General features: G+C 40.6%; 1 protein-coding gene across 1 annotated transcript in view; it reads left to right on the forward strand.

Annotated features, from left to right (window-relative positions):
- The first annotated feature begins 3,478 nt into the window (after window positions 1–3,478).
- The window catches only part of LOC137629746 (U4/U6.U5 tri-snRNP-associated protein 1-like), a 32,959-nt gene continuing 24,069 nt past the window's right edge, over window positions 3,479–12,368 (forward strand). Inside the window, 1 exon segment of the mRNA XM_068361342.1 lies at window positions 3,479–3,704. Coding sequence (XP_068217443.1) covers window positions 3,574–3,704 — 131 coding nt within the window. The 5' untranslated portion in view covers window positions 3,479–3,573.

The raw sequence follows: 12,368 nt of genomic DNA on the forward strand, positions 1-12,368 counted from the left end.
CCAGCAGGGTTGCCAGATTATTTCGACAGGATTATCGTACACGAGCCTTAAAATTGTCGTTTTTCAACCAAAATTATCGTACACAGTTTCAATATAATTATTAGGGAGTTACATGATTGACTTATTTCAGAATATTTTAGTATAATTGTTTAATTAAACACACATTTGTATATGCCTAAGGTATGTATCGTACATCGTACTGGACCTAAAATAATCGTACATGTATGATAATTATCGTAAGAATGGCAACCCTGCCCGCCAGCCGAGCCGGGAAGCCAAAGTACAGTAGTAGTACTTGTAGGAAATTAAGGATCCTAATTCTAAACTGATTTACAACATGAAAGAAAAGCCAGATAACATAGAGGGAATCAAAGTAGTAGAAAGTTTAACGTACTTAGGAATAAAGCTAGACAATAATAGGAATATATTTAAAACTCAGAAAAGGATAATGATAGAAAAATCACAAAAATTAGCTAATTCGACATATTCAGGTATGGAGAAAAGTTTTTACAACATGAAAGAAAAGCCAGATAACATAGAGGGAATCAAAGTAGTAGAAAGTTTAACGTACTTGGGAATAAAGCTAGACAATAATAGGAATATATTTAAAACTCAGAAAAGGGTAATGATAGAAAAAGCACAAAAATTAGCTGATTCGACATATTTAAGTATTGAGAAAAGTTGCAATAAAGTAATGATAGGAAAAAACGTTCTGGAAAAGTATTGCTTTACAATCTATTTTGTATGGAACAAGTATAAATCTAACAGAAACTGCAATAGAGAAACTACAAGGAATAGAGAATGGGGTTTAGCCTACAGGAAGATTTTAGGTGCCACTAAAAGCACAGCTAATACTACTCTAAGAGGGGAGATAGGTGCATCTATGAAAGCAAGGGTGATGAATGGGAAGCTGCAGTAATCAAATCGTACCCTGAATGGGAAGAAGGAAATACTGAAAACAGTTATCCTGGATATTCAAGAAAAAGAAGGAAGATGGTGGAAACAACCTGCAAAGTACTTAGAATAATTAAGTATAGGCATGAAACAGATAAGGAAAATGAACAAGGCAGAAATAAAAACGGAAACCAGAAAGTGGGATACTGAAAAGTGGAAAGAAGAAATAGAAAGTAAGGTGAGCTTAGAAATATATAGAACGTGGAAGAAAGAAATTAAAGAAGAGTTACTTTATGACAGTATATTTGCTTCACTGATATTTTTTAGAGCAAGAACTAGTACCTCAAAACTAAATATTGTATATAGACACAATGGAGGGAATGTAAACTGTAATTTTCGTGAAAATGAGAGGAAGATTTGATACATTTTCTTTTCTGTTTTTGCCAGGAATGTAGAAAAGAAAGGAATGAAGTAATTGAGGTATAACAACCATACGAGGAAGACCTATAGAAAACAGTAGGATTATTTCTATTTAGTGAAACAAATATAGGAAAGAAATAAAAAGAAATGTTAAACCTGATGTGCAAAAGACAAAACAGTTTAAGAAGATAACTTTAGAAGCTATGTCTCACCCCAGAACCTGAACTGTTTCCCCCAGGCCCCAATATTATATATTAATGGTTTTAGTATATAAAATTAAAATCAACACTATCATTACATGCTAAGCCAATAACTAATATGGAAATCTAGAATTTCAATCTTCCTAAAATTCAAGTTTAGATGTCGTGTGTAGAAATATGCCTTTTCATCGGTACCTCCTTAGTTTTCTTTATCCAATTTCTTTGATTTTGTTTTTTGTTTCTTTACATTTGGTATATATATTCTTTTATTTTTAAGCAATGGGTCTCTTCTTCCTTTGATATGTGCTTGTTCTATTCCAAGCCGGGTCAGTTCTGATATTTAGACAAAGTAGCCTATAGTTTATTTGCTCTTCGTAACAATAATAATAATAATGAGAAGGATGAATCTCGGAAATGTATTAAAGAAATTATTGACGCTGTTAAACGATCATCCTTTCTAATTTTTCAAGGCAAACATTGTGTGCAGTTTAACTGAAAGCTAAACAAGATATAAAACTTATTATAAAATAGGAATGGATTGAGGACATTCAAAGGAAATAATAAAGACGATTAATTCGTGTAAAATCTGTCAATTATTCTATTCAGGCGTTTATGTTCGACCAATTGTATTCATATTTGTAGATCTACATATTTTATTGGAATATATCCTAAGTGGAACTTCTCAACTGGTGTTTACAATATCTTCCATAACTTTCTACTTATTTTTATTAGTTATTTTATCATTATTTCATTTATTTCTACCATTCGTGTCATAAGAGGGATTGTTATCCCTTGAAGCATTTACGACCTAGATAACTTTCATTGCTAAAACGTATTTCCCTTTTTATAATATATTTACATTTTGGTGATTGTCAAGGGCTACTGATTTGCAACTTTTAATATCTTTTGAGTAAATGTTAATTATTTATCAAAACTACTATTGCAAATGATATTCTAGCTCTAAAGTTTTGGCCTTGGGTATTTTAGCTCGTTTGTCTTACTATAAAAGAATTTCTATCAAAGTTATCGCCATCTTCTCTTGCCAATAAATCCAAAGCTCAGTCTGCAACGTTTTGTAGATCCTTATAAATCTTGTGAACGTTTAGAAGTAAAAATAAATAACCTGGATAACCAAAACATTACTGAAAATACTCCAGTTACAAACGAATTGAACAATAGATAAAGGGAATATTATTAAATTAAAAAAACCACTCCAAACCTCTATTTTTATTTAATTTTGTTGTGATCTTGATATAAGTAGTAACAATAAACAAAATTACAAGTGCGAACTGCGACTGCATTTGTGTATGGCGAGACAACTTTTCTACTCTCATCTACTTTATTTTGGTGACATGTAAACGTTTTGATATGACAAATAGTAATGTTTCATTATAAATTAAGATGAGAAAAATATAAACTATATATTTAAGTTAATGGACACGGGATAAAATAATTCGATCTAGTCATTATGTTAAATTTACTAGAATAATTTAACGTATTTAGTAAACTAAAGTAAAGTAAAATAAGCGCGAGGATGAAATAAAGGGCAGAGGTTGTGTGGCTGTTAATATTAACCAGTTTATGGATATCATATATATCTGAAAATCTTTTCTAATATATTTAAAATATATTATTTTTAGAACATTATTTCAGGTAGAATTAAATTACGGTAGTCATCCCTCTCTTAACCGTTTGTATTATGTACACATCGTGAAAATACATTTTTTTAATCAGCCCGTCACCGCTATTTTGAGTTTTTTTTCAGAAAAGGAAAATTATCGATGTTAATAGTCTTTAAACTAATATTCTTTCTTGGACAATGATGTTCTAACTAAAATATACATATATTAATTACTTTTTTTTCAGGATTATGCACGGCCACCTCTAAATATAATTTTATTCTTTGAGAAACTTTACTAAAAATTTAACCAAATAAACTTTAGACTTTAAATATCCTTGTAAACCAGAAAGAAAAGACTTTTGTTATTCGTTTGCCACTGTAAACAAACTTCGCCAAACTACATTAACAACTGCGTACGATTGCTTAATTAAGTGAAAAATGGGATCTTCCTCAAAGAAGAAGGACAAGGATAGGGAGAAGAGTAAAGAAGATAGGAGGGAAAAGAAAAGAAAGAGGCGCTCAAGGTCTGGATCGCGTGAAAAGGATAGAGAAAATAGGCATCACCACAGGTATGGCAAGTTGGCATAACCCTAGTTTTTATTGTTATTTTTAACATGTTTTATGAGTTCTTTTACCTATAGATAATCAAAACCCAAGGTTAACATTGGATAATTGATTTAGTCTAAGCCTGCGGGTAGGCTTATGCAATATATGTATCTGCCATTGAAGTCATGCACGGGGGTTATGTATGATAGCGGCCACCTGCATGTATTATTATGTGTAACTTAGAATACGGCAGTGTAACGGGGTTCTCAGGAGGGCGTTAGATCCCCCGTTAGGTAAGTAGGTAAGGACACGACTTGTAGGTTAGGTTAGGGGGGTAAGTTCATGTTAGTTGATGTCCATTTTGGAGCCTTCGTAGTTTGTTGGGACAGAGTGAAAACCCACATTTTACAGGCACAAGAACATCACCTAACCAAATATTTCCTACCTAACCTAACCTAAGGTTCTCCACCTAAGCTAACCTAGGAGCCGTATCCTTAGAATGCCGTACTCTTATCTTACCCTGTCCCAACGAACTACATCCACCCCTCCATTTTTAATCAATGCGTGAGGACAGGTACGGAATATAGGAATTATTAAATTTTCCCATATATTTAATCTTGACGAGAGTTTAATCTAACTTTCTCTGTCCTTAAATTCTACTTGGGGGGCGAATGACCAGGTACTGCGTTTTTAGGATGTATTTAATTGGTTGGGGTAGACATAAATCTTTTTAATACTCATCAAATTGATTTTCTATATAGGAGGGACTTTTTTATTTTATCTGAAATATTATTTAGTGGTACCTTGCTAGAAGTGAAGCCAGTTGGTAAGTATATACAAGATTGAGACTTAGTCTTGGGGTAAGCTAAGTATACGGTGGTCATAGTCGTCCGTAGTAGGTAAGTATGTAAGGATATGGCTCCTAGGTTAGGTTAGGTGGGAATCTTGTGTTAGGTGATGTTCTTGTATGTGTTTCCCTTTTGAATGTAGTTTTTTAATCATAACTTGGAATTTTAAAATGTCTGAAATTTGTATTAAATAGGGTTTTTTTCCATTTATTTTCAGTAGAACAGTTCAAAGTACCTATGAATACACTAGGAACCCTTTTTATCTACTTCATTGGAAATATTGTGCTACAGTATATACTTACCAGGTTCAGGTCGAGGCTTTGCCTTTGCAACGGCACCTCTTGTGTCTTTTAGCTTTGTATGTTCCTTATTTTCACAAGTTTTTCTCTTTTCACCCACATTTGTTGTAGGAAACTTTTCTTATTCTCAATATTTTCTTCATAGAAAAGGAATTTTCCAACTGTTTGTGCACTATCTTCTTTGTAAGGTTGTTGGACCTTTATTGTTCTTCTTCGTATGTCACTATACGGTGGACAATATAATATGAAGTGGTTTACATTCTCTTCTACATCACAGAATACACAGTTTATATTTCCAACTATAGAGGCTACCTTATGGGTACCCTAGTTAGTGGCTAAAGGCTCAACCTTCTGGTTTGATTATTTCTTCAGAGTAAATGCAGTATGGTGGACACGATATACCAGTGAAGCATAGAAAACAGAATTAAAACTCATATCTTTACTGCATAAGACAGTGTGTATTATTGGAACATGCTGGCTATGGCAACTCATCTATCAAAATCACTGGGGTAAAGCTTGGGCTAGAGTACTCCTACTTAACCGGGTTTAAGCACTATACCCATGGTTTCCAAGGGGGATGTTTTGCCTTAGTGAATTATAATAAATTTATGCCGTTCCATAAGATTTATATGTACAATACAGTATTTCAAATTGTGAATACTCCATTGTGTAAGACTGTTTTTTCAATATTAAACTTACCCGATAATCATGTAGCTGTCAACTCCGTTGCCCGACAGAATTCTATGGAGGGATACGCCAGCTATCACAATACTAGAAGGGGGTGTATTTACCAGCGCCACCTGTGGCCAGGTACTCAAGTACTTCTTGTTGACACCTCCTCAATTATTCCTCTGTCGTGCTTCCGGCAAGACGTTCTGGGATACGCTTATGTTCTTGGAGTATTTTCACGACTTTGGTGAAGTATTTCTCTTTGATTTCGGCTGTCGCTTTACTGGAAACTTCTATATTAGCTTAGTTAGCTTTTGGAATTAATTTGATTAATTATGGTGACGAAGAGAGTATGAACTCTCGTTCACCTTTCAATGGCCGACCCTTCCCTTAGACGGAAGTGTTGGTGTCTAAGAGAGTATAGACTCTCTTTCTTAATTTTGCTTAACAAAAGTTATAGATTTATTTTATATCTCTCCGCCTCTTATAGGCCTCTTCGATTAACTTCCTTTTATTATAAACTTATTAAAATTAATTTTTATATTTGTTTATATTCGACCTTCCTAATAGTAGGCGGTCTTTTCTTGGTACCGAAGTTAATTAACATTGAGCCCGTCATTTCGGTTTTACCTGTTAACATTTTATGCTATTTCCGCCACAGAGTTTGAAAGAATTTCTTTGATAGTCTCGTACTGTTTTCAAAGTTGAACTAACGTTTTGTTTTGTCTCTGCAGTTGTTGACGTTCAGAACGTTCAACTTGCACTCTATCGTTACGATAGAGAAAGAATGTTCACGGTTTCACGTTGCAGTAAGAGTAACCGTGTCTAGCGTTTTGTTCATTCTTTCTTAACTTAATGGTTTTGATCCTAATAAAGGAACTTTTCAGTTTTTTCCTTTAACAATAATATGTTTTAACGATATATATGATTGGGCTCTTCTCTCAGGTTCTAAGTCAAGAGAGAGAGAGAGAGAGATAGAGACGGAGGGAGAAAGAGGATAAACGTTTCATTCAAGCCTGCCAGGCGTACGAGTAACGTCGTTATCGTTTTTGCTCTTCTCCCTAGTCTCTTTAGGGGGAGAAACTAAACGTTTCTAGAGTGATCTAGTGTTTAGTCTCTTTCCAGCCACTGAATTATCTTTCATTAGATTTTTCTGTTACATTGTAATTCTGTTTTCGCAATTACTAACTTTTGAGAAAGGATAGAATTGCGTGTTTCAGGTACAAACCACTTAAAGTTTCGAGTTCAGTGAAATAAGTGCAAACAGAAATCAAAGTGATAAGTGATTAGCGCAAAGTATGTCAGTGTTGTGCGTGAGGGTACTTTTGTGCGCGCCAGTCGTCCTCCCAGTCCGGGACCTCTTGCAAGCTCCCAAGCCCAGGGGAGAACCAATGTCGAAGGGCAGAAGGGTTCAGCAGGCCTTGATCGGCGCACAGAAGTATCCTCGGTGGTTGTGGGCGTGTCTTACCGAGACCGTCACTCCCACCCGCAGACGATTGAGCCCTTATTTTGCTCGTCTGCAGAAGAAATTTAGGGGAGAAAACGCTGGTCTCAGGTCTCAAGACCTTTTAAACGTAAAGTCCAGACCTATGCCAGACGTACGAAGTTAGAGTTCACAGTCATTGGGTTAGCTCTGACTCTCCTCAGTCATCAGTTGAATGCACTCCGCCTAAGAGGAGTAAGGTTCTGCCACAACAGAGCTCGACTGTTAAGGCTTTACCTCAGCCTACTGTAGTTTCTGCCGACCCCAAGTGGACTCTACTACAGTCCATGCAAGCACTGCTTTCGGACTTGATGCGTGAGTGTCGGGCTGAGATTGTTGCGCCTCCGCCTCCGCCTACACTCCCTCCGCCTATGCTCGCTCCGCCTGATCGCAGTACCACCTGCCAGGCGTACGATGTTGTGGACTCTACCACAGTCCATGCAAGCACAGCTTTCGGACTTGATGCGTGAGTGTCGGGCTGAGAGTGTTGCTCCTCCGCCTACACTCCCTCCGCCTACACTCGCTCCGCCTGATCGCAGTACCACCTGCCAGGCGTACGATGTTGTGGACTCTACTACAGTCCATGCAAGCACAGCTTTCGGACTTGATGCGTGAGTGTCGGGCTGAGAGTGTTGCTCCTCCGCCTCCGCCTACACTCCCTCCGCCTACGCTCGCTCCGCCTGATCGCAGTACCACCTGCCAGGCGTACGATGTTGAGCCACGTGCTGAGTTTGCTGTTCCCAGTGGTGTTCAGCCTCCGCCTTCCTTAAGGCAACCTTTACATTGGGATCAAGAGGATTATACCTCTCTTCCTCCGCCTCCACTTGCTGCTCCACCAGTGATGCAACACTCGGTTGAGGTACAACAACCTCTCCCGTCCATGAGTCAGTCTCCTCAGCTCTCGCTGCAGCGAGCTCAACCCTCCACAAGGCAAGCACCACAACACCTTAGCCTTGCGCCTCAGGAGCCTCAGCTTGCGAGACATTTACCTTGTTCTGCGCAGCCTCTTCCTCATCGCGCTCCGCTCACACCACAGGAACTGGAACTTGCTACTCCGCTTCCGCCAACCGCTCAGCAAGCGCAACCCTTGGGTTCAACCACTCATGCTAGGAGTCAGCCTCCTCCACCCATGCGCCTTCCTTCTGCTTGTCTTTTATTCAGCCTTTGCAGACTGAGCCTCAGGCGTTCCCTCAACAGAGTCTTGAAGAGGAAACCACAACTATTGTTGTTCCAGCTCGTTCTGACTCTGCTGTTCAGCATACCTTACCTCCTTTTTCAAACCATGGCAAAAATATGAATCATGAGTTATGAATGTAAGGTAAACATTATGTTGATTTTTAAACCCCATGCAAGCATGCATAAAGCACTCTAGCACTGGTCATGGAATTTCTGAGAAATGTTAAACGCCATGCACACGCTCTGCTTTCCTTACAGCAGGCTCTGCTTACAGCAGGCTCTGCTTACTACATGCTCAGCATACAGCATGCTCTGCATTCAGCATGCTCTGCATACAACATGCTCTGCATACAGCATGCTCTGCATTCAGCATGCTCTGCATACAACATGCTCTACATACAGCATGCTCTGCATACAGCATACTCTGCATACATCATGCTCTGCATACCTTACCGCATGCTTCTCCGTCACACATCTTGGGTTGTTGCCAATTCACTAGACTGTCAAGCAGTTTCATAACGTTGCCTTCTAGTCTGCTGCTTTTGCACCAGTGAACCCTCACTCAGAGAACTTAGCTTTTCTAGGATAAGGTCCCTGTAGATGAGAAAGTTCTTTTCTCCCTCCTTCTGATATTCCCTTGAGGACTCTGTCATTTGGAGGGAGCCTTTAGCTGCATAACCTCTTATGGACTTTTATTTAAGCATAACATGCTTCCAGGGAAGGTTATGGTTCCACTTCAGTCGCTAATCCCGTCTGTTACCACACCTGCTCCCATAGACCTTGAGCTGTGTTGCATGACATGCAGTCCAAGCTTAGTCCTTGTTAGAGGATTTTTTGTTTACGGAGTCAATGTGTCACGGGGAAGACGTTCAACAACCAACAGAAGTGACTTGTTGTGACGCAGTGCGGCAACCTCAGCAACCCGTTAAGGAGTTGTCTGTACGACCCAGACAGTCTAGACAGATTCGGGTTGTCACTGTACTTCCTCGCTTGCCCATGATTGACAGTTCACAGACTGTGCAGCAGTATCATGATCTTGTGTCCGGCTCCGTCAGACGACTGGCTTTTAAGAGCTCCCACAAGTCGTCGCTGTCTGGAGAATTTCAAATGGACTATGGATCTGACCAAGGAACTGGGCCTCCTGGTCAATTTTGAGGAGTCTCAGCTCGTTCCATCCCAGACCATTGTCTCCTTGGGTATGGATCTTCAGAGTCGAGCTTTTCGGACTTTTCCGTCGGCCCCAAGGATCTTCCAAGCCCTAGAATGCATCCAGAGCATGCTGAGAAGGAACCGATGCTCAGTCAGGTAGTGGATGAGTCTAACAGGGACACTTTCATCGCTGGCCCTGTTCATCGTGTTAGGGAGACTCCACCTCCCCTCCCTTCAGTATCATCTAGCTGCTCACTGGATAAAGGACATGACGCTAGAGACGGTCTCAGTTCCTGTTTCCGAAGAGAGGAGGTCTTCTCTCGCGTGGTGTAAGAACAGCTTTCTTCTCAAGGAAGGCTACCTTTGGCTGTTCAGAAACACGACCGCCGTCTCCTCTCGGACGCATCAGACACGGGCTGGGGTGCGACTTTGGACGGACAAGAATGCTCGGGAACATGGAATCAGGAGCAAAGGACACTTCACATCATTTGCAAGAAGTTGTTGGCGGTTATTCTGGCCTTGATAAACTTCAAGTCCCTCCAGCTTAACAAAGTGGTGGAGGTGGACTCTGACAACACCACAGCCCTGGCTTACATCTTCAAGCAGGGAGGGACTCTTTCGTGGAAGTTGTTCTAGATCGCAAGGGACCTACTCATCTGGTCTTTAGATCGAAAGCTAACTGGTAACGAGGTTCATTCAGGGCGGTATGAATGTCATGGCAGATCACCTCAGACGGAAGGGTCAGGTCATCCCCACAGAGTGGACCCTTCTCAAGAATGTTTGCAACAGACTTTGGGCCCTGTGGGGTCAGCCAACCATAGATCTGTTCACTACCTCGATAACCTAGAGACTCCTGTTGTATTGTTCTCCGATTCCAGACCCAGCAGCAGTTCACGTGGATGCTTTTCTGCTGGATTGGTTCCATCTCGACCTGTATGCATTCCCGCCGTTCAAGATTGTCAACAGAGTACTTCAGAAGTTCTCCTCTCACTAAGGGACACGGCTGACGTTGGTTGGCTCCGCTCTGGTCCGCGAGAGAATGGTTCTTAGAGGTACTGCAATGGCTGGTCGACATTCCCAGGACTCTTCCTCTAGGAGTGAACCTTCTAAGTCTACCTCACGTAAAGAAGGTACACCCAATCCTCCACGCTCTTCGTCTGACTGCCTTCAGACTTTCGAAAGACTCAAGAGCTAGGGGCTTTTCGAAGGAGGCAGCCAGAGCGATTGCCAAAGCAAGGAGAACATCCACTCTCAGAATCTATCAGTCTCAAGGGGAAGTCTTCCGTAGCTGGTACAAGACCAATGCAGTTTCCTCAACCAGTACCACTGTAACCCAGATTGCTGACTTCCTGTTATATCTAAGGAAAGTAAGATCCCTTTCAGCTCCTACGATCAAGGGTTACAGAAGTATGTTGGCAGCGGTTTTCCGCCACAGAGGCTTGGATCTTTCCACCAACAAAGATCTACAGGACCTCCCTAGGTCTTTTGAGACCTCAAAGGAACGTCGGTTGTCCACTCCAGGCTGGAATCTAGACGTGGTCCTAAGGTTCCTTATGTCATCAAGATTTGAACCTCTCCAATCAGCCTCTTTTTAGGACCTCACATTAAAAACTCTTTTCCTCGTGTGCTTGACAACAGCTAAAAGAGTAAGTGAGATCCACGCCTTCAGCAGGATCATTGTTTTCACATCTGAAACGGCTACATGTTCCTTGCAGCTCGGTTTTTGCTAAACGAGCTTCCTTCACGTCCTTGGCCTAAGTCGTTCGAGATCCCAAGCCTGTCCAACTTGGTGGGGAATGATCTGAAAAGAGTACTTTGCCCAGTTAGAGCTCTTAGGTACTATCTAAAAAGGTCTTAACCTTTACAAGGACAATCAGAAGCCTTATAGTGTGCTATCAAGAAACCTTCTTTTCCAAGTTCTAAGAACTCAGTTTCTTACTATTCAGGCTTCTGATTAGAGAAACACATTCTCGTCTGAAGGAAGAAGACCTTGCTTTGCTGAAGGTAAGGACACATGAAGTGGGAGCTGTGGCTACTTCAGTGGCCTTCAAACAGAACCATTCTCTGCAGAGTGTTATGGATGCAACCTATTGGAGAAGCAAGTCAGTGTTCGCATCATTCTATCTCAAAGATGTCCAGTCTCTTTACGAGTACTGCTACACCCTGGGACCATTCGTAGCAACGAATGCAGTAGTAGGCGAGGGCTCAGCCACTACATTCCCATAATCCCATAACCTTTTAACCTTTCTCTTGAATACTTTTTATGGGTTGTACGGTCGGCTAAGAAGCCTTCCACATCCTTGTTGATTTGGCGGGTGGTCAATTCTTTCTTGAGAAGCGCCGAGGTTAAAGGTTGTGATGAGGTCCTTTAGTATGGGTTGCAGCCCTGTATACTTTAGCACCTTTGAGTTGATTCAGCCTCCCAAGAGGAACGCTGCGCTCAGTAAGGAAGACGATCTTATTAAAGGCAGAGTAACGGTTCAAGTCGACTTCCTTACCAGGTACTTATTATTTCATTGTTATTGTGGATAACTGATTATATGAAATACGGGATACTTAGCTATCCTTTAGTCTTGTACACTGGTTTTTCACCCACCCCCCTGGGTGTGAATCAGCTACATGATTATCGGGTAAGTTTAATATTGAAAAATGTTATTTTTATTAGTAAAATAAATTTTTGAATATACTTACCCGATAATCATGATTTAATCGACCCTCCCTTCCTCCCCATAGAGAACCAGTGGACCGAGGAATAATTGAGGAGGTGTCAACAAGAAGTACTTGAGTACCTGGCCACAGGTGGCGCTGGTAAATACACCCCCTTCTAGTATAGTGATAGCTGGCGTATCCCTCCATAGAATTCTGTCGGGCAACGGAGTTGACAGCTACATGATTATCGGGTAAGTATATTCAAAAATTTATTTTCAATATTAAACTTACCCGATAATCATGTAGCTGTCAACTCCGTTGCCCGACAGAATTCTATGGAGGGATACGCCAGCTATCACAATACTAGAAGGGGGTGTATTTACCAGCGCCACCTGTGGCCAGGTACTCAAGTAC

This window comes from Palaemon carinicauda, chromosome 37, assembly GCF_036898095.1.
Source record: "Palaemon carinicauda isolate YSFRI2023 chromosome 37, ASM3689809v2, whole genome shotgun sequence".
NCBI classification, from domain to species: domain Eukaryota; kingdom Metazoa; phylum Arthropoda; class Malacostraca; order Decapoda; family Palaemonidae; genus Palaemon; species Palaemon carinicauda.